Below are 20,445 nucleotides of genomic sequence, written 5' to 3'. Positions count from 1 at the left end.
GGTTCTGCTCCTCTCGCTTCCTGGAGGTTGTTCCAGTCTCCATGGAACTTCTCCACTTTATTATTCCTTTTAGCACAATAGTATTCCATCACCAACATATACCACAGTTTGTTCAGCCATTCCCCAATTGATGGGCATCCCCTAGTTTTCCAGTTTTTGGCCACCACAAAGAGCGCAGCTATGAATATTTTTGTACAAGTCTTTTTGTCCATTATCTCTTTGGGGTACAGACCCAGCAGTGCTATGGCTGGGTCAAAGGGTAGATATTCTTTTAGCACCCTTTGGGCATAGTTCCAAATTGCCCTCCAGAATGGTTGGATCAGTTCACAACTCCACCAGCAATGAATTAATATCCCTATTTTGCCACACCCCCTCCAGCATTCATTACTTTCCTTTGCTGTTATGTTAGCCAATCTGCTAGGTGTGAGGTGATACCTCAGAGTTGTTTTGATTTGCATCTCTCTGATTATAAGAGATGTAGAACACTTCTTCATGTGCTTGTTAATAGTTTTGATTTCTTTATCTGAGAACTGCCTATCCATTTCCCTTGCCCATTTATTAATTGGAGAATGGCTTGATTTTTTGTACAATTGATTTAGCTCATTATAAATATGAGTAATTAAACCTTTGTCAGAGGTTTCTATGAAGATTTTTTCCCAATTTGTTGTTTCCCTTCTGATTTTAGTTATATTGGTTTTGTTTGTACAAAAGCTTTTTAGTTTGATGTAGTCAAAATTGTTTATTTTACATTTTGTGATTCTTTCTATGTCTTGCTTGGTTTTAAAGCCTTTCCCCTCCCAAAGGTCTGACATGTATACTATTCTGTGTTTACCCAATTTACTTATGGTTTCCTTCTTTATGTTTAAGTCACTCACCCATTTTGAATTTATCTTGGTGTAGGGTGTGAGGTGTTGATCTATTCCTAGTCTCTCCCACACTGTCTTCCAATTTTCCCAGCAGTTTTTATCGAATAGTGGATTTTTGTCCCAAAAGCTGGGATCTTTGGGTTTATCGTATACTGTCTTTCTGAGGTCACTTTCCCCCAGTCTATTCCACTGATCTTTCTGTTTCTTAGCCAGTACCAAATTGTTTTGATGACTGCTGCTTTGTAATATAGTTTTAGGTCAGGGACTGCAAGGCCCACATCATATGTGTTTTTTTTTTTTTCATTATTTCCTTGGATATCCTTGATCTTTGGTTCTTCCAAATGAACTTTGTTATGTTTTTTTCTAAATCAGTGAAGAAGTATTTTGGTAGTTCAATGGGTATGGCACTAAATAGATAAATAAGTTTGGGTAGGATGGTCATTTTTATTATATTGGCTCGTCCTATTCATGAGCAGTTAATGTTTTTCCATTTGCTCAAGTCTAGTTTTAGTTGTGTGGTGAGTGTTTTGTAGTTGTGTTCATATAGTTCCTGTGTTTGTCTTGGGAGGTAGATTCCTAGGTATTTTATTTTGTCTAAGGTGATTTTGAATGGGATTTCTCTTTCTAGTTCTTGCTGCTGAGCTGTGTTGGAGATATATAGAAAAGCTGATGATTTGTGTGGGTTTATTTTGTATCCTGCAACTTTGCTAAAGTTGTTGATTATTTCAATTAGCTTTTTGGTTGAATCTCTAGGATTCTTTAAGTAGACCATCATGTCATCCGCAAAGAGTGATAACTTGGTCTCCTCTTTGCCTATTTTGATGCCTTCAATTCCTTTATCTTCTCTAATTGCTACTGCTAGTGTTTCTAGTACAATGTCAAATAGTAGAGGTGATAATGGGCATCCTTGTTTCACTCCTGATCTTATTGGGAATGCATCTAGTTTATCCCCATTGCAGATGATATTAGCTGTTGGTTTTAGATATATACTGTTTGTTATTTTTAGGAATGACCCTTCTATTCCTATGCTTTCTAGTGTTTTTAATAGGAATGGGTGTTGTATTTTATCAAAGGCTTTTTCTGCATCTATTGAGATAATCATGTGGTTCTTGCTAGTTTGCTTGTTGATGTGGTCAATTATGTGGATGGTTTTCCTAATGTTGAACCAGCCCTGCATCCCTGGTATGAATCCTACTTGATCATGGTGAATGATCCTTCTGATCACTTGCTGGACTCTTTTTGCTAGTATCCTATTTAAGATTTTTGCATCTATATTCATTAGGGTGATTGGCCTATAGTTTTCTCTCTCTGTTTTTGACCTGCCTGGTTTTGGATTCAGTACCATGTTTGTGTCGTAAAAGGAGTTTGGTAGAACTCCCTCTGTGCTTATTATGTCAAATAGTTTGTATAGTATTGGGATTAACTGTTCTCTGAATGTTTGATAGAATTCACAGGTGAATCCATCAGGCCCTGGGGATTTTTTCTTAGGAAGTTCTTTGATGGCTTGTTGGATTTCAATTTCTGATATGGGATTATTTAAGAATTCTATTTCCTCTTCTGTTAGTCTAGGCAGTTTGTACTTTTGTATATATTCATCCATTTCTCCTAAATTGGTGTATTTATTGCCATCTAATTGGGCAAAGTAATTTCTAATGATTGCCTTCATTTCATCTTCATCAGAGGTGCTGTCCCCCTTTTCATCTTTAATGCTGTGAATTTGCTTTTCTTCCTTCCTTTTTTTAATTAGATTGACCATTACTTTGTCTATTTTGTTTGTTTTTTCAAAGTACCAGCTTCTTGTCTTATTTATTAAATCAATAGTTCTATCACTTTCGATTTTATTAATTTCTCCCTTAATTTTTAGGATTTCTAGTTTGGTTTTCTGCTGGGGGTTTTAATTTGATTGCTTTCGAGTTTTTTCATTTGCATTTCCAATTGATTGATCTCTGCTCTCCCTTGTTTGTTAATATAAGCATTCAGGGATATGAATTTACCTCTGATTACCGCTTTGGCTGCATCCCAAAAGGTTTGAAAGGATGTTTCGCCATTGTCATTTTCCTCGATGAAATTATTGTTTCTATGATTTCTTCTTTAACTAAACGGTTTTGGAGTATCATATTGTTTAATTTCCAATTGGTTTTAGATTTGGTTTTCCATGTACCATTACTAATCATTATTTTTATTGCCTTGTGATCTGAGAAGGCTGCATTCATTATTTCTGCTTTTCTGCATTTGTGTGCTATGTTTCTGTGACCTAATGTATGGTCAATTTTTGTGAATGTGCCATGTGGTGCTGAGAAGAAGGTGTATTCCTTTTTATCCCTATTTATTTTTCTCCATATGTCTATTAATTCTAATTTTTCTAAGATTTCATTCACTTCTTTTACCTCTTTCTTATTTATTTTTTGATTTGATTTATCTAAATTTGATAATGGTTGGTTTAAGTCTCCCACTAGTATGGTTTTATTGTCTATTTCTTCCTTCAATTCTCCTAGTTTCTCCATTAGAAATTTGGGTGCTATATTATTTGGTGCATACATGTTGATTAATGATATTTCCTCATTGTCTAGAGTCCCTTTTAACAAAATATAATTACCTTCCCTATCCCTTTTGATCAGGTCTATTTTTGCATTGGCTTTATCAGATATCATGATTACCACTCCTGCCTTCTTTCTATCAGTTGAGGCCCAGAAGGTCTTACTCCATCCTTTAATTCTGACCTTGTGGGTGTCAACCCGCCTCATGTGTGTTTCTTGAAGACAACATATGGTAGGGTTTTGGATTCTAATCCATTCTGCTATTCGTCAACGTTTTATGGGTGAGTTCATCCCATTCACATTCAAAATTATGATTGTCATTTGTGGACTCCCTGGCATTTTGATAGCCTTCCCTAATTCTAACCTTTTCTTCTTTGGCTCTACCTTTTAGTCCAGTGATTTACTTTGAATAAGTCCCCCTTGTCCCCTCCCTTGATGTTTCCCGTTTCAGTCCCTCCCTTTTCCCCCCTCCCCCTTTCTTTCCCTCCCTTTTTGTTCTCCCTCCCTCCCTTCCCCCTTTGGTTTTCCCTTCTCCCTACCCTTGTTGGGTAAGATAGAATTCAAGATCCCAATGGATCTGGATGTTTTTCCCTCTCAGAGTTGATTTCCCTGAGATTGAGGTTTAAGTAACCCCCCCCCTCTTCCTCTCCTTCTTATAGGAGTTTTCTTCCCCTCCCCTTCCCATGTGAATCTTTGTGTGAGAATGATTATTCTATTTGGTCTTTCTTTACCCCCTATTTATATTTTACATTTTCCCCACATGTTGGTATACATAGATTGATATAAATGTAGTCCTTATAGAAGAGTGTTTGAGTAAAAGAAGAAGATAACATTTTTCCCCTTTCCTTAATATTTACCTTTTCAGGTATTCCTTGCTCTTTGATTTTCGGTATCAAACTTTCCACAGAGCTCTGGTCTTTTCTTCGCAAAAAGTTGGAAGTCTTCTATTTTGTTGAATGCCCATACTTTCCCTTGGAAGTATATAGTCAGTTTTGCTGGGTAGTTGATTCTTGGTTGGAGACCCAGCTCTCTTGCCTTTCTGAAGATCATGTTCCATGCCTTACGATCATTCAGAGTAGATCTTGCAAGGTCTTGTGTGACCCTGATTGGCATTCCTTTATATCTAAATTGTCTTTTTCTGGCTTCCTGTAGGATTTTTTCTTTTGTTTGATAGCTTTGTAATTTTGCAATTACATTCCTGGGAGTTGTCTTTTGGGGGTTTAGTGTAGAAGGTGTTCTGTGAGCTCTGTCAGTGGCTGTATTGCCCCCTTGTTCTAGAATCTCTGGGCAATTTTCTTTGATTATATCTTGTATCACCATATCGAGTTTGGTGTTTATTTCTGGCTTTTCTGGGAGTCCAATTATTCTTAAATTATCTCTTCTCCCTCTATTTTCCAGATCTATCACCTTGTCGGTGAGATATTTTATGTTCTCTTCTAATTTCTTGGTGTTTTTGCATTGCTTTATTAGTTCTTGCTTTAAAGCCTGGTTTTCTTTTACAGTTTGGTCAAACTGGTTTTGTAGATGCGTGAATTTCTTTTGCATTATTTCCCACTTTTCCTCCCAGAAGGCTTCCATCTTTTTGGTCATTTCTGATTCAAATTCTTCATGGGTTTGTGGAGAGTTTCCATTTCCTTTGGAAGATTTTGGAGCATTTTCTTGTAGGTCTTCTTCTATCTGCTCTTTATTTTGTATTTTGGCTCCATAGAATGTGTCCAAAGTCGCCCCTTTCTTCTTATTTTTCTTGGTATTTTGGGGCTTCTGTGCTTCTGTGGAGTTTGCCATCTCTGAATGTGGAGGATTAGCTTTTCTTATCTCTGTCTGGTGTTCAGAGGCTTTAGTCCTGGGCAGATTGTCGGTTCTATGAGGTTTCCCTGGGTTAAATTGAGTATGCCTCACTGGAACTGGAGTGGAAGGGTCGGACCAGGAGGCCACACTCTCCCCCGGCTCTCTGGGTCGGGTTGCTTTCCGGAAGTTGCCTTCAGAATAGCTGGCCGTGAGGCTGTTTCGTCGGCCTGGGGGGGATTGGCTTCGGCTTCCCAGAGCTCCGAGGGCAGGGACTTTCGCTGAGACTTGGATAGCAGGATCCAGCCCATGAGGCTGTCTTGCCCACCCTGAGGGTTGCTATTGTTTCAGACAAGCCTGCTCTCTGCAGCGGGAGCTCCGAGGGCAGTGACTTTCACTGAGATTTGGATAGCAGGATCCAGCCCGTAAGGCTGTCTTGCCCGCCCTGAGGGTTGCTGTTGTTTCAGACAAGCCTGCTCTCTGCGGTGGGGAGCTCCGAGGGCAGTGACGTTCACTGGGACTCGGATAGAAGGCCCTGAGGGTTGCTGTTGTTTCGACCCTGCTCTCTGCCGGGGGAGCTCCGAGGGCAGTGACTTTCACTGGGACTCGGATAGAAGGCCCTGAGGGTTGTTGTTCCGAGGACCCTGCTCTCTGAGCCCAGCAGGGCTGAGGCTTCCGGGAGCCTTGGACTCTTAGAAAGACTTGAAGGTTTTGAGGGGAAGGCAATGAGTTAAGATTTGGACATGTTGAGGCTCAGATGTCTACAAGAAACCCAGTTCAAAATTTCCAAAATGCAGTTTGTTCAATAGGAGTCATAAGACTGGAGGTCATGACAGAGATTAAGGGATGGATGACCAGATTTGAGAATCATCAATATATAGATGATGGTTATATCTTCTGAGTTTAGTAGAATATTGAGTGAAATCTCATAGAAGAAGAGAGGGGCCCAGCTCAAAGTCTTGTAGGTCACCTACATTAAGCATTTATGACCTAGATAAGAATCCAGCAAATGAGACCAAAGAGAGTAGTCATACAAGTTAAAGGAGAACCACGAGAGTTGTGTTATGAAAATGAAAGAGAATGGGTTGATGATATCAAAGACTTCAGAAAGCTTCAGAAGAATGAGGATGAAGAAAGGGCCATTAAGAGATTTTTGCAATTAAGAGATTGTTAACAACATTGGAGAGAGCAATTTCACTTGAGCGATGAGGTTGAAAACCAGACTGTAGTTAAAACGAGAGTAGAAAGAAGGAAAGTGGAAGCACCTTTTATAGAGAGCTTCCTCAAGGATTTCAGTCACTAAAGGGAAGAGAGACAGGAGATGATAGCTCTCAGGGTCAGGTGGATAAAAGGAAGGTTTTTTCCAGATGGGGAAGTAGGAAATCTGTCATTAGATTAGAAGAGTTTTTAAAAAAAAATGAGAGAATGGGAATACTAGAGAGATTCTCTGTTCGATGAACGATGAAGAAAAGAGAGCAGATATTTTGGAGTTTCCTTCAAAATATAAGGGATATAATATATAAAATATAAAATATATATAAATATAATATATATATATAAAATATAATCTTGTCCTTTCTACCCCCAGTCCTGTGTCTGAGATTTATGTTCTCATTTATTCTTCTAGCGAGTGAGATTGGTGTAGGGCCCTTCACCCATATCCGAGACCACGGATCAGCAAGAGACATGACATCAGTGACCAGTGAATCTACTGCAGGTGCCATGGGTAAGAAAATATTTCTTTTCTTTCTATTATACTGGTATTCATCCTTGCTCTGGGCCCTTGTTTTCCAGCTTTCAAATATGATATGGACTCATCTTCATAGTCCGAGAACAGGAAAGTTTGTGATTAGGTGGTAAGACCCGCAACTTCCTCTGTCCCATTATTGTCTGCCCAGATGTCAGCCTTTGGATGAAGAGCTCATGGAGGATTTTGTCCATTTCTTGTGTTAGTTTGTGTGTATACATATAATTTACTATGATAAAAGTCAGCTACTGGAGGACAGGCTTTTCTATGCCCAGCACCTAAAACCCTGAATGGAGTGGCTGATTCTTAACAAATGATTACTGCTTCATTTTCCATTTAACCTGAGCAGGTATCCGTCAGGCAGTTTGTCGGAGCCTGGATCCCTATCTCATCTGAGGGCAAGATGACAGGACAGATCCATCTACATATCAGTCTCTTCTTATTTAATACTTTCTCATGGTGGCCATGCACCCTGGAGTAAAAGTAGATCCTAATTTCTGTCAGTCTTTTTGTTTTGCAAGTGCTTGTCAAGGACAAGGTGCTAACGTGAGGGGTTGGGGACTCTGGACGTTCAAAATCCTCACAGGCTCTGGGGAACTCTGTCCAAATGGCTCCAAACTCCCCCCCCCTATAATGTCACCACAGGAGATGGACCCTCCCTGGGAACAGAACCTCACACTCCTATCCACGAATCTCTGAGCCCAGGGCCAGGCTCCTTTCCTGCCTTAAGTACTCCCACAGCCTGCACAAGCACAGCTTCCCTTGAGGCTGCTACTTCATTGGAGGACCCAGGGCCAGCCGGCCTGACTCCATAGACTGAGAGAAACCCACAGGCAACACCAACTCCAGCTATTACCCTGCCTCTAGCCAGCACACAGGAAGTTTGCACAACAGCATCTCCCAGTCCTCCTGACACAACCACAGAGGGCAGCAGTGTCAAGGCAGGCACAGCCTCTGTTTCTGATCAAGTGCCTTCCACTTCCTGCCTCTTCCCAAATAAGCATATTTTAAATAAGCTTCCCAGGGAGGGAATTGGGGTGTGGCCTTGGAGGAAATGGGGAGTGTCTGTCCAGGGAGGGTCAGTTTGTGCCTTTCTAAGGAGAAGGGTCTTCCTCCCAGGTCCTTCCTGTCTATAGCCTTCCAATGGGCCACTGTAGGGACTTTTTCTTGGCTCCATATCTGTTGAATTAGTGTCATCTCTCCAGGCTTCCTCAACTCCATGCAAGGATAGTTTCACAATCCCTGTGCTAAAGTGATTCTCCTCTTCTTATTGATGGATTCTGATTCCACTAAATCAAACATATATGGAGGTTGTCCATCAGTGAGTCCGTGCTTTGAAGGGGGAAACTTGGTTATTCATCCTGTGGAGAAAAGTCAGAGAAGCCATGTATTTTTGGTCTCAGCAGATAGTAGCAACAATGTACTTTCCTTTGGGAGTCCTCTAATAATGACTTGACTGAGCTCTGGTCTCCCCTTCTCTCTTCCTGTAGGAGGTGATGCTGGTGTGGTGCCAGTCACACATGCCCAAGGCCATGAAGGACCAGGAAGCACAGGAGCACTGATGAGGAGCCCCCTGACCCCTGTGTCTACTGTTATTCCCACAGGTAAGTAGGTACCTCCTCTCTGTCTTTGTGTTGGAGGTTTATCCTTTTTAGGGCCTTGTTTCCCAGTCTTACAGAGGAAACATGAAATTATTTTAGAGATCAATCCTCAAGAACTCTTCTGAACCTCTGATTGCTTTCTTTGTACAGCCTGGAGAAGAGGAGTTTTAGAGGTAGGAGTGAGGTTCCCACTGCTAAGGTCTTTTATATAATCAACCATAGGTATAAAGTTGGAAGGAAACTTTGAAGTATCAGGTATTATGGATAGCCTCTCATTTTACTGATGTGGATACTGAGGCCTGGAGAAGTAAAGTAATTATCTCAGGGTGACCGGATATGCCTGGAAGGGACCCTCAATAGCCATCTAGCTGGACCCCATCATTTTACATATGGGAAAAGTGAGGTGCAGAGAAGTTAAGTGACATGCCTCATGACACAAAAGTAGAAAGCATCAGAGGTGAGATTTGAACCCAGGACTCTATTATGCTGTAATTCAAGGTCAACAGGAAAAGTCAGCCCTGACACCTCACATTGAATGGCTTCCACTTTGGGGAAGGTTCCTTCTATGAACTCTCCAAGGGTAGAGATGTGTTTTTAAATTTTTATTTACATCTCCAGTATTTAGGATAGGGCTGAACACATAATAAACACTTAGTCGATGGCAACTAATTGATTGCTTTGATCTAATTTATGAGTAGATTTGTGAGATTCAGTTTATTAAAAAAATTTGTCTTCAAAATGTATCTTATACACCTACCAACTGAACTTGCCTATGGAGAAGTGAAGGGGAATGGAATGAGCAATTATGTAATGCCTACTATGTGCCAGGCACTGTGACTATTTTTATAGAAATAGTATCTCATTTGATTCACATAACAACCCTAAGTGTTGGGTTTTATAGTTAGCCCCATTTTTCAGATGAGAAAAACAGAGGCAAGCAATGACTGCTTGATTTTCCCAGGGTCATACAGCTAATGAGTTCTTAGGTCAAATTTGAACTCAGGTCTTCCTGACTCCAGGCTAAGCACTATCTCCACTATGCCACCTAATTACTTTTATGGTCCGAGCCACAGAGTTTCCGGTGTCAAGAGTCAGGAATGGAGACAGATCCAAAGGCTCTGCTCTTTAGCAGTGAACTTGGGGAAGGTGGATGATGCAGATATGGGCAGAACACTTTATTTCTATCAGCCTTGACTTGCCAAGAGGAAAAGAATGGTTCTAGGACCTTCCCTTTGAGGCATGATTTCATGACCACCTCCCTAATCTTAGCTTAATAATTCACTTGGACCTTTGGTGATTGATTGCACTTGGCCCACCCATTAAATGCTGAATCCAGTCATTTACCTCTAACTTTTGTCCTTTCTGAGACATTGTTCTTCAACCAGGGATGCTTCTTGGTCACGAGTTTATGGATTGATTCCTACACATTAGCTCTGTGATTCCTGTGAACTGGTCCTACTCTAGTATGGCCTCTGAGTGTTTCCACAAGCTTCTGTAGCCAGGAGATCCTAGAATTGGTCAGAGGTCAGAACTGAAAAACTGGACCTCTCTGATGTTATTGTCTCCACATGGCTCCTGGCAGCCCATCAGCCTGGTGGACAAGGTCATGTTTGGAGTTCTAGATATGATGGAGATGAAGATGAGGAGACAAGTGTCTCTAGATCAGCAGTTCTCAACTTCTCAATATGTAGCAATGAGAATACATAATGCATATCAGGTATTTGCATTCTGAATCATAACTGTAGCAAAATTATAGTTTTGAAGTAGCCACCAAAATAATTTTTGGATGACTGCAACATGAGGAATTGTATTACGGAGTCATGGCATTAGAAAGGTTGAGAACCACTGCTTTAGATAATCTTAGGTGAGGATTGGAGGGAGACCATCAAGCCATTTCCTGGATAAGAAACTTCAAGGAAGGGGAAGTGTGTCCCATGTACCATAAAATCCCTAAAGCATCCTTTTATTAAATTGTGACTGATATTCCCCTCTTAATTTATATTGCTCTTGTTTAATAATCCTTGTTCAGACACCTATTTCCACTAGAAAATCACCTATGTTATTAGAGAAGCTGTATGTCATTCAGCATTGCTGATGAGAAATCAAGCCATATCTGATTGGCATGTTGCTTAATAGTCTATGATGCTTTTCATCTTTTAAAAATTAACTTTAAAATAATTTAATTTAAAGATATGATATTTTCCTAATTAAACCTAGTAACCATTTTCAATATATGTTTTCTGAAATTATTAGGTCCAAATTTTCTCCCCCCTTCCCTTCTGTCCCCCTCTTGGAGAGATGGTATGTAATTTGAAATGGATTATACATGTATTATCATGTAAAACATAATTCCATATTGGTCATTTTTATAAGAGAACACTCATATAAAACCAGAGCCACATAAACTGTACATAAAATAATGTGAAAGGGAATATGCTTTGATCTGCAACTGACTCCCACATTTCTTTCTCTAGAGGTGTAAAACATTCTTGGTCAAAAGTCCTTCAGAGCTGTCCCAGATTGCTCTCTTTCTGAGAGTAGCTACAACTTTCACAGTTGATCAAATGCAGATCAAAGCATCTCCCCTTTAAATTCCATTCAAAATTATTCATGTTATATCTTATAATAGTTTCTGTTTCTTGTTTCTTCTTGTTGTAAGGTGCTGTCCAGCAGCCCTTACAAGAAAGGAAAGATAGAAGATTGACCCTTGGGGGAAGGGCTGAAGCCCAGGGGATGGATAAGAATGGAGGCAGACACCAATGCAATATTACCAATGAGCAAGCTGCACAGATCAAGCTCCAGCTACCTAACTTCAAAGGACATGAGGCAGTTAGATAACCTTAAATCAACAACACGGGAATTAGGAATGAGTATTGAGATCAGCTGAGAGAAAAGCCACTGATCCCTTAGAGCCCATGCTCTAAGTAGGGACCACTCTGGCTAGAGGATAGGAGATTAAGAAGGAAAGGTGTTTCACAGAGATAGAGGAAATTCCATGAGAAAGCTGTTCTTAGCCAGAGGCTAAGCTCCAGGAAGGAGAGGGACAGGTGAAGAAGATAATAAGGGCTGTTTCTCTGTCAGATGCTTGTATTTATTACCATTGTGATGCAAAGGGACTTAATACATATTAATGAAGACACAGTGGATTGCCATTGGTTCAGTTGTAAATTACCCCAAGGCAGAGGCATGGATTGTCTCAGTCAGGTGAGCACAAAGAATCCTGAGTTTGTGCCTAAACCTTAGGAATGCTGGGATCAAAGGTCAATGCCTTTCTTGCCATGGGCAGGTCTGAGCATGCTCTTTCCTAAGACAATCCTTACAGATTAATTATTTCCCTTGTGTATACACAGGTGTGGATTGTTACACTTGTCATGGTTATTGTTTGCCTAGTAATTATTGATCTGAAGAGAGCTGTTAAAGAGAGATGAGTGAGGAAAGGTAGTAGTCAAGGTGGAATGGCTCTTGTTGTACTCTCTCACTCTCTTCTCCTGGTCTATGATAGCTGAGGAATATCTCTTGGAAATGGTGACCCTGGGTGATGTGCTGGTTGTAAATCTTGAAATCTCTCAGACTTGTGAATGTTAAAAATTTCCCCATCAGGGAATTCTTAATTGGAACAAATTCCCTACTGAGAAACATTCTCCATTTTGACGTGAGAACTCGCCAGGATCAGAAATGGGAGGACTTCTACTCCAACCGTACTTAAGGCTGCTTTAGGGGAGAAAACTCCTTGCTATGGGAGGACCCCTATTCTACCCATACTTAAGACTGCTTTAGGAGAGAAAACTCCTTGCTAAACAATGAAAGTACTTGGACCCATGCTTATAATAATGCAAGGAGTTCTTTGAGCCAGGCCTGTTTTTAGAATTGATACAATGGGATGCTAGGTACCTAAAAGGGTTGGGCAAGTTTTCTCTTGATGAGATTAGTTGACTCAGCTGTGTTTTCTCTGGTTCAGACTTACTGATGAGATTAGTCGACAGAGCAGCATTTTGTTCTGATTCAGACTTACTGAGGAGATTGGTCAACTTAGCAGGAATTTAGATGGGCAGTCCTTTGGAAAGCATCTACAGTGATTGGTTGATGTAGGGACTTAGGGGAGGTGACATGGGAGAAAAACCCCTATATAAGAAAAAGCAGAATCTCTTGAGGATATATCATTTTGGAGAAATCCTTTTGGAGGATCTCTGATGAGGATCGCTTGGGAAGAATCTCTTGAGAGAGGCTCTGGAGAAGGGAAGCTCTTGGAGGACCATCTCTAAGGAGATCTGGCTGGAGCTCCTCTTAGGGGACTCTGTCCCTCTGGAGGCTCTGGAGAGAGGCCCTTTGGAATTCTCTCTGGTGAAGTCAGCTGAGATGGAGCTGGCCTGGTGTCACTAGAATCCTTGCTTAGACAGACCTTGTGGTGAGTGTTAAAGGACTGACTGACTGATCTTTCTCTCTTAAGACTCAGGTCTAGGCCATGTTGGCTTAAGGCCCTTCATACTTATTTCCTTTTTCTCTCTTTCTTTGATTACTCATTGTATTATTAATTAAAATCTCTGTAAACCCAGTTGACTCGGGTATTTGAATAAATTGGGAATATATTCCCTAGTGACCACCTTATAGTTGATTTAAAACAGGACACTGTAGGAAAACATATTTTGAGCAGTCATAATGTTTTTCCTTGTCTCTCCACATTTTAAATGCCACAGTTTAAGGCTACAACTTATTTTAAATCTCACATGGTATAAGTAAGTTAGGGGAAGGTTTCCCATATTGAGTGATAAGAGGGTTACCCCAGAATTAATAAACACAGTCTTTTAGAATTGTAAGCCTCTCCTCAGTTCATGACTCAGTGGGTAGTCCTGATCAGAATTTTTTTTTTTGCAATGGCTGTTCACTAACCTCTGTGAATTAGCTTCCTCAAAGATCCTTGAATAAATCCCTTTCTTCCAATTTGACTGTGGCTTAAATTGGTTTAATAAATACAAGATATCTGGAAGTGGGCAGTTCAGGTGGAGATTAGTGGTGTCCCTATATCTAAAGCCTAAGTGTTCCTTCTTTCTGGATACCTTGGGCAAACCAGAAATTCACCTCCCCTTCCCAGTGTCTCCTTAAGATAAACTTCATCTTGGGATGAAGGCAAGATAAGGCAGGTGCTATTAGACTGTGGGGTACTGTTGAGTCTGAGGCCTCTACAGGTCTAATGGGATCTGAATCTCTCTTCCACTGTCAGGCAGGTATAAATTTCTTACTCCTGGCTATCTTTTAGCTGGCTGTTGGCTGATCACCAGCAAGGCAAGAAAACCTCTTCTCACCTCAAGATCAAGTCTCAAAACCCACCTTTTTTCACTGGCATTCTTCCCCATCCCTGTTCTACAGCCATGTTACTCTGCTTCCAACAGTCTTTACCCATCAATCATGTCCTCTTCAACATTCCATTTCTCATCCTCTTTGCACATTACTCTTACAGTCTTAAATTCTTCCCTTCTTCATAGATCTGGAAGATAAACTATTCTATGTTCCCCAAATTTAGTTATGGTATCACTCATTATATATAAATCACATACTCATTTTGATCTTATCTTGCTATAGGGTGTAAGATATTGGTCAATACCTAGTTCCTGCCATAAACTTTAATTTATAAAAATCATTTTTAGTTATAAGTAGAAATTTTTTTTTCAATTTTTCATATTAATTTTATTTTAAAAATATTTCTCTGTTTACGTATTTCATTTTCTTTCCTTCCCCTCTTCCTTCCCCCATCCCAAATCTAATAAGCACTTCCACTGGGTTATATAGATGTTATCACTGATACCACTTCCATATTATTCATTTTTGGAATAGAATACTCTTTTAAAATACAAACCTCCAATTGTATATCTATATAAACAAATGATTGTCATTTGTTTTTCTTCTGGGTTTCTACTCCCACAGTTCTTTCTCTCGATGTAGAGGGGAATTGGGATTGTCTTGTAATAGCAAAGTCCATTATATTGGATTGTTTCACAATGTTTCATTTTCTGTGTATAATGTTCTTTTGGTTCTGTTCACTTCACTCTGCATCAGTTCCTGGAGTTCTTCTACAGTTCCTGGAGTTCTTCTTTGATATAGAATTCCTTTGGTTCATCATTCCTTACAGTCCAGTGTAGTATTCTATCACCATCATAAACCACAATTTGTTCAGCGATTCCCCAATTGAAGGTCACGTTACCCCCCACATTTTACAATTATTTGCCACGACAAAGAGCACAACTATGAATACTTTTGCACAAATATTTTTCATTATTATCTCTTTAGGGTACGATTCTAGTAGTGGTATTGCTGGATCACAGGGTATGCATTTTTTTGAAGCTCTTTGGGCATAGTTCCAAATTGCCTTCTAGAATGATTTGATCAATTCACAACTCTACCAGTAGTGCATTAATTTCCCAATTTTGCCACATCCCCTCCAACATTTATTATTTTCCTTTACTGTTATATTTGCCAATCTGTTAGGTATGATGTGGTACCTCATTTTTGATTTGCATTTCTCTAATTATGTGGGATTTTAAACACTATTCCGTGTATTTATTGATAGTTTTGACTTTATTTTTTATCTTAAATCTATCTGCGTCACTTGACCATTTGTCAATTGGGGAATGACTTGTTTTTTTTTCTTTTTTTACAATTGACTTAGCTCCTCATAACGTTAAGAAATTAGGCCTTTGTCAGAGAATTTTGTTGTAAAATTTCCCCCAAATTTATAGCTTCCCTTCCAATTTTGGTTGGATTGATTTTATTTGTACAAAATCTTTTAAATTTAAAGTAATCAAGATTATTCATTCTATATTTTGCCATGTTCTCTATCTTTTGCTTGGTCTTAAATTCAATTTCCCACAGATCTAACAGATATACTATTCTGTGTTCACCTAATTTACTTATAATTTCCTTCTTTATGGAAATTATCCTGGTATAGGGTATGAGATATTCATCTCACACTAATCTGTCTCATACTGTTTTCCAATTTCCCCAGCACTTTTAACAAATAGTGTATTATTGTCTCAAAAGCTGGGATCATTGGGTTCATCAAAAACTATCTTCCTGAGGCCATTTACCCCAAGACTATGCCATTGATCCCCCTTCTATCTCTTAAGCAGTATGTAATAATTAAAATAGTGGAAGACTTAAATTGTGGCAGATAAAAAAGTGTTTGGCTTAAATTGTGACCACAGAAATTATGGTTTCAAGAGTGTCTTGTTTTTAAATCAAATATAAGGTGGTCGCCAGGGAAAAATTCCCAATTATTAAATATACCCAAGTCAGCTGGGTTCTATAGAGATTTTAATTCATACAAATGAGGAATTAAAGAAAGGGGGAGAGAGAGAAAAAGGAAATAATGGGAAAAGATAGGTCAGCCCAGGCCAGCCCAGGCCCAAGCCCTAAGAGAGAGATCAGTCAGTCTTTTATCCACTCACCACAAGATTTGTCCATCCAAAGATTCTAGTGTTCAGAGAGACACCAGTTCAGTTTTGGCCAGCTGCCATCTCCAGAGAGAGAATCTCTGAGACTCTGAGACTCACCCAAGACTAAGAGAATTTTCTCTTATGTCACCTCCCCTAAGTTCTCACATCTACCAATCACAGTAGACATTTTCCAAAGGATAGACAATTCTTAATTCACACCTAAGAAGGTTTGAACTTTTGATTAAGTTCACACCTGAAAAACCACCGAGTAAGTTTCTCACCTCTTTGCTCCTTGTAAATTCACAAGTTGCCTGACCTTTATAGGTACTTAGCACCCTTTTGTATTAGATCTAAAAATAGGCACAGATTAAGAACTTTTGCTTTACTATAAGTATGGGTTTAAGTATTTTTTCATTTTTCAGCAAGGAGTTTCTTCTCCTAAAGCAGGCTTAAGTAGGGGTGGAGTAGAGGTTTCACATTCCTGATCTAAGTTCCTTCATTATTTAAAATGAGGAATGGTCTTAACCAAACCTTATGAAGTAGGGTCTGAGAATTTTTAAGGTTCACAAGTACTATACTTGATGATCACCACTTTATAATACAGTTTAAGATCTGATACTGCTAGGACTCCATCCTTCACATTTTTTTCATTCATTCCCTTAATATTGTTGATCTTTTGTTTTTACAAATGAACTTCGTTATCATTTTTTCTAATATTATATATTTTTTGATAGATTGATAGCTATGACACTGAATAAGTAAATTAGTTTTGATGGAATAGTCGTTTTATTATATTATCTTATCCTACCCTTGAACAATTAATATTTTTGCAATTGTTTAGATCTAGTTTTAATTGTATATAAAGTGTCTTTTAGTTGTTTTTGTTTAATTCTTGAGTTTGTCTTGGCATATAGATTCCCAAATATTTTACATTATCTAGAGTGATTTTTAATAGAATTTCTCTTTCTAATTCTTGCTGATGAATTTTTTTGGATATAAAAAGAAATGATGATGATTCATGTGCTTTATTTTGTTTCCTGAAACTTTGCTAAAATTATCATTTCCACCAGGTTTTTAATTGATTTTCTTGGGTTCTCTAAGTATACCATCATATCATTTTTTTTTAGATTATCCTGAATAATTTCTGAATTTACAAAATCATCAGGATGTCACTACATAGCAATAGTAACTTGTTTTGATAATGCTTTATAAACCTTAGGAACTTCTAACAATACTGTGAGGTAGAAACTAAAAGTATTATATACCCTTTCCATTTTACAGATGAGACTGAAATTCAGAGAGATTAAAAGTGACTTTTTCATGGCCACACAACTATTAAGCATCAGAGCCAGGGTTCAAACTCAAAAGTGTTAATTCCAAATTTAGTATATCTTTCTGTTATGTCATTGTCCCTCATTAATATGATTTTTTCATCAATTTGAGTAACTATACAACTTGTATTAGCCATTTTATGAAGAACTAGCAAGCTTTATTTAGGTTACAAAAAAAGGAATAGGAAAAAAATTTGTAGCATTCATTACAAATATTAAGTAATTCTACAAATACTAGGTAGTGTTGGGTTAAATTATGCAATTTATTTAACTGTTATTTCATAAAACATAAAGAAGCAATGCTCAAGTAGATGAATTTTCTGTCTGGCCTTTGTAAAGGCAGAGAGTGACATAAAATCATCACATTTTGAGGACTGAAAAAGGTGAGGTCAAGATGTAAAGTGGACAGAATTTGAAGAATCTATATGAATATTCACTTAAATGTTAACAAAAGTACTGATTTCAAAATTGGAAGGGACCCCAACTACCATCTAGTCCAACTTGTACCCTAAAATGAATTCTCACAATAGCATATTTGACATTAAAAACTTCACATCTTTTTCAGAGAAACTAACAATGCTTCCCTATATTGTCATTCTAAATTCATTTTTTAAGGGTAAGATTTTGGTTTTCCCCCCCCTATTAAAATGTTGACTTTTTTCTTATAAAATCATCCTGGCCATAGGACTTATTCGACAAGACAAGGAATTGGATATATATCCTGCTGCTATATGCATTTTTATTCCCCAAATCAAATTCCCGTTAATTACCCTTTCTACTGTGAATGGTCTGATATCTACTATTCTGTTGTTCCTGTCAGAATACATCTGATTTCAAGTTGTAAGCTACCTTGGTTGGAGTTTCTTTCCCTTGCGACCTCTCTAATATCCATTTTATGTCTACTCTATCACTCATGTGTCCTTCCTCTACAGTTTTCTACCTTTCCATTTTGCTCTTTAGGACTCCTGGCATATTTTTTTTTAAAATATATTTTATTTGATCATTTCCAAGCATTATTCGTTAAAGACATAGATCATTTTCTTTTCCTCTCCCCCACCCCCCATAGCCGACGCGTAAGTCCACTGGGCATTAGATGTTTTCTTGATTTGAACCCATTGCTTTGTTGATAGTATTTGCATTAGAGTGTTCATTTAGAGTCTCTCCTCTGTCATGTCCCCTCAACCTCTGTATTCAGGCAGTTGCTTTTCCTCGGTGTTTCCACTCCCATAGTTTTTCCTTTGCTTATGAATGGTGTTTTTTCTCCTGGATCCCTGCAAGATGTTCAGGGACATTACACCGCCACTAATGGAGAAGTCCATTACATTCGATTATACCACAGTGTATTAGTCTCTGTGTACAATGTTCTCCTGGTTCTGCTCCTCTCGCTCTGCATCACTTCCTGGAGGTTGTTCCAGTCTCCATGGAACTTCTCCACTTTATTATTCCTTTTAGCACAATAGTATTCCATCACCAACATATACCACAGTTTGTTCAGCCATTCCCCAATTGATGGGCATCCCCTCATTTTCCAGTTTTGGGCCACCACAAAGAGCGCAGCTATGAATATTTTTGTACAAGTCTTTGTGTCCATTATCTCTTTGGGGTACAGACCCAGCAGGGCTATGGCTGGGTCAAAGGGTAAATATTCTTTTGTCGCCCTTTGGGCATAGTTCCAAATTGCCCTCCAGAATGGTTGGATCAGTTCACAACTCCACCAGCAATGAATTAATGTCCCTACTTTGCCACATACCCGCCAGCATTCATTACTTTCCTTTGCTGTTATGTTAGCCAATCTGCTAGGTGTGAGGTGATACCTCAGAGTTGTTTTGATTTGCATCTCTCTGATTATAAGAGATGTAGAACACTTCTTCATGTGCTTGTTAATAGTTTTGATTTCTTTATCTGAGAACTGCCTATCCATTTCCCTTGCCCATTTATCAATTGGAGAATGGCTTGATTTTTTGTACAATTGATTTAGCTCATTATAAATATGAGTAATTAAACCTTTGTCAGAGGTTTCTATGAAGATTTTTCCCCAATTTGTTGTTTCCCTTCTGATTTTAGTTATATTGGTTTTGTTTGTACAAAAGCTTTTTAGTTTGATGTAGTCAAAATTATTTATTTTACATTTTGTGATTCTTTCTATATCTTGCTTGCTTTTAAGGCCTTTCCCCTCCCAAAGGTCTGACATGTATACTATTCTGTGTTTACCCAATTTACTTATGGTTTCCTTCTTTATGTTTAAGTCACTCACCCATTTTGAATTTATCTTGGTGTAGGGTGTGAGGTGTTGATCTATTCCTAGTCTCTCCCACACTGTCTTCCAATTTTCCCAGCAGTTTTTATCGAATAGTGGATTTTTGTCCCAAAAGCTGGGATCTTTGGGTTTATCGTATACTGTCTTGCTGAGGTCGCTTTCCCCCAGTCTATTCCACTGATCTTCCTTTCTGTTTCTTAGCCAGTACCAAATTGTTTTGATGACTGCTGCTTTGTAATATAGTTTTAGGTCAGGGACTGCAAGGCCCCCATCATATGTGTTTTTTTTCATTATTTCCCTGGATATCCTTGATCTTTTGTTCTTCCAAATGAATTTTGTTATGGTTTTTTCTAAATCAGTGAAGAAGTATTTTGGTAGTTCAATGGGTATGGCACTAAATAGATACATAAGTTTGGGTAGGATGGTCATTTTTATTATATTGGCTCGTCCTATTCATGAGCAGTTAATGTTTTTCCATTTGCTCAAGTCTAGTTTTAGTTGTGTGGTGAGTGTTTTGTAGTTGTGTTCATATAGTTCCTGTGTTTGTCTTGGGAGGTAGATTCCTAGGCATTTTATTTTGTCTAAGGTGATTTTGAATGGGATTTCTTTTTCTAGTTCTTGCTGCTGAGCTGTGTTGGAGATATATAGAAAAGCTGATGATTTGTGTGGGTTTATTTTGTATCCTGCAACTTTGCTAAAGTTGTTGATTATTTCAATTAGCTTTTTGGTTGAATCTCTAGGATTCTTTAAATAGACCATCATGTCATCCGCAAAGAGTGATAACTTGGTCTCCTCTTTGCCTATTTTGATGCCTTCAATTCCTTTATCTTCTCTAATTGCTACTGCTAGTGTTTCTAGTACAATGTCAAATAGTAGAGGTGATAATGGGCATCC

The 20,445-nt window shown here is 38.6% G+C and overlaps 1 protein-coding gene across 1 annotated transcript in view; it reads left to right on the top strand.

Annotated features, from left to right (window-relative positions):
• The first annotated feature begins 8,402 nt into the window (after window positions 1-8,402).
• Window positions 8,403-20,445, top strand: part of LOC103098060 (mucin-16-like) — a 136,360-nt gene continuing 124,317 nt past the window's right edge. Inside the window, exon 1 of the mRNA XM_056820594.1 lies at window positions 8,403-8,539. Within this exon, the coding sequence (XP_056676572.1) occupies window positions 8,497-8,539 (43 nt within the window). The 5' untranslated portion in view covers window positions 8,403-8,496. The remainder of the gene's footprint in view (window positions 8,540-20,445) is intronic.

The sequence above is a fragment of the Monodelphis domestica genome, chromosome 3, assembly GCF_027887165.1.
Source record: "Monodelphis domestica isolate mMonDom1 chromosome 3, mMonDom1.pri, whole genome shotgun sequence".
Classification (NCBI taxonomy): domain Eukaryota; kingdom Metazoa; phylum Chordata; class Mammalia; order Didelphimorphia; family Didelphidae; genus Monodelphis; species Monodelphis domestica.
The sequence above is the reverse complement of the archived record's forward strand: the minus strand, read 5'-3'. Positions and strand labels throughout refer to the sequence as shown.